At 55.9% G+C, this 2,285-nt stretch overlaps 1 protein-coding gene across 1 annotated transcript; it reads right to left on the bottom strand.

Annotated features, from left to right (window-relative positions):
- Window positions 1-794: 794 nt before the first annotated feature.
- GJB5 (gap junction protein beta 5) lies at window positions 795-1,921 on the bottom strand. The gene has a single exon (XM_040974404.1). It carries the CDS (start codon window positions 1,919-1,921, stop codon window positions 1,109-1,111), a length of 813 nt encoding a protein of 270 aa, XP_040830338.1. The 3' UTR covers window positions 795-1,108.
- Window positions 1,922-2,285: the final 364 nt, after the last annotated feature.

Here is a 2,285-nt window from a genome sequence, read left to right as displayed (position 1 = left end):
AATAGTGCCCATAATTTCTCTACCAGGTCTGCTCCCAGTCCCAGATCTTGCAGAGGGGTGCTGTGGTCCAGCCTGACACAACTTGCACCAATTCCATGCACTTGCCAGCAAGTGCTACAGTCTAGCCAGCTGGCCTACACCCAGTCCCAGCTCTCGCATTCATCATTGGAAGCATTAGCCCAGCAAGGAAGCCCCTGGAATTCCTCTACCAGGTTTACTCCCTGGGTCTTGTATGTACCAGCTCTGGGTCTCATGTACCAGCAGATGCTGGGGCCTAGTCTGAGATGCCCTGCCCCCAGTCTCAGCATTTGTCAACAGGTGCTGCAGCCTGGCTCAGCCCAGCTTGCCTCCAGTCCCAACTCTCACCAGTGGGTGCAGAAATCTAGCCTAGCCTGGCCCACAGCACTCATATGAGCTGCTGGGTATTGCAGTCCAGCCTGGCCTGGCTCATGCCAGTGTGTGCTGTGGACCTGCCCAATCCAACCTGCCCCTGGCTTATCTGTATGCTGATAGGTGCTACAGCCTAGATGGCCTGACCTATCACCAGCCCCAGCTCCCATGCTCCCCAGTGGGAAGTGTAGCCTGGCTGGGAAGCTTCCCAAGTTCTCCTACCAGGCTTATTTGTAGCTCCACATTTTGTGTGTGCTTGAAGCCTAGCATGGCCCACCAGCTGTCTGAGCTCTCACTGGCAGGTGTGTTGCAGCATAGCAGCTGGGTCAGTCTTTGGAAGGGTAGGGATGGGTGATAAGAGTCACAGAGGCTAAATGACCAAAGAGAACCTTGAATCAGTGTGTGGATTGACCTTTATTAAGCCCTGCCTGTCCATGGGCCACATACTCTGTGTTCCATTCTGCACATCTGTTCTGTTGTTGGATCCTTCCTGGCAATCACCGTGTGACACAAGCCTCAGAATCTCCATTTGCAGGGAAGGAAACTGGTGCCCAGAATTGAGGGTTAACTTGTGCAAGGCCACAGAACTTGAGCAATAGCGTTATCAGGCTCTCTGTCTCCTGCTGCTGGAAGCTCAACTCCCTGGCTGGGCCCATGGGAGCAGAATCTGGAACCTTCCACTCCCCATCTCGTCTGTCAGCCAGCCCCTTCAAACCTCTCACAGGATGGTTTTCTTCACATTGTCTCGAGGACAGTCTGGCAAGAGAGGTGGGGGAGTGTCACAGCCCAGAAAGATGAGGTCCCCTGAGAAGAGGTCGTCCTGTTTGCAGACAGAGTCTGGGTGAGACCTCAGGTAGGTGTTCCCGGCCCTCCTGGCCCCCAAGCACTCACGACACCTCTTGCCCACCAGGTAGGTGAGCTCTACCAGGTTAAGCAGGATGCAGATGATGGCCGTGATAACCATGAAGAGGGTGAAGATGTTTTTCTCCGAGGGTTTGGCGATGAAACAGTCCACGGTGTTGGGACATGGAGCTGCGTGGCACTTGACCAAGGGGGGGAGGGTGTAATTGGGGTAGAAGGAATGGAACACGTAGAGAAAGGCGGCGTCCACGCCGGCCTTGAACACCAGGCTGCAGACATATGTCCACCACAGCCCGCCCCGCTTCTTGCCGGGGTTCAGGTAGAGGCGCCCACCGTCCTTCCCGACTAGCTCCTGATGCTTCTTCTCGCGGGCCTCGCGGTAGGCCACGTGCATGACCACAAGCAGCGAGGGGCACGTGACCAGGATGAGCTGCAGGGCCCAGAGGCGCACGTGGGACACGGGGAAGAACTCGTCGAAGCAGACGTTGGAGCAGCCCGGCTGGCGGGTGTTGCAGTCGAAGTCCTTGTGGTCATCGCTCCAGACGCGCTCTGCCGTGACCAGGTACACCAGCACGCGGAAGATGAAGACCAGAGACAGCCAAATGCGCCCGAAGGCCGTGGAGTACTTGTTGACGCCGCTCAGGAGCCCCTCAAAGACCCCCCAGTTCATGGTGGACGCAAGTATCAGCAGCTACTGCAAGGACACAGACAGAAATGACCCGGTTTGAGTAGGATCCTGATCACCATTTGACCCTGATCTTCACCTCTGTCGGGGCAGCTGTGCTCTCCATGGGAACCCATTTTCCAGACAGAGGAAACTGAGGCTTAAAGAAAGTATGCAGAGAGTGGGGGAGCTCAGCACAGGTAATGAAGAAATCGGAACATAACTCCATTCATCAAGTTATGGTTGGGCAGGGCGGGGGTGGGTAGGCAGGTCCAGGGAGCCACACTGCCCCCAGGCTACCGGAGAACAATTCTTGTACAATAGGTTTGGTATTCCATTGTTTCCCAAACCATTGTCCACAGTCCCACGC

Source organism: Ochotona curzoniae, unplaced genomic scaffold (genome assembly GCF_017591425.1).
Source record: "Ochotona curzoniae isolate NIBS_2020 unplaced genomic scaffold, NIBS_Ocur_1.0 contig_2404, whole genome shotgun sequence".
In the NCBI taxonomy this organism is placed as follows: Eukaryota; Metazoa; Chordata; class Mammalia; order Lagomorpha; family Ochotonidae; genus Ochotona; species Ochotona curzoniae.
The sequence above is the reverse complement of the archived record's forward strand: the minus strand, read 5'-3'. Positions and strand labels throughout refer to the sequence as shown.

Excerpts from the sequence above, each read along its gene's own strand:
- GJB5 (XM_040974404.1), bottom strand. The coding sequence starts at position 1,921 with ATGAACTGGGGGGTCTTTGAGGGGCTCCTGAGCGGCGTCAACAAGTAC.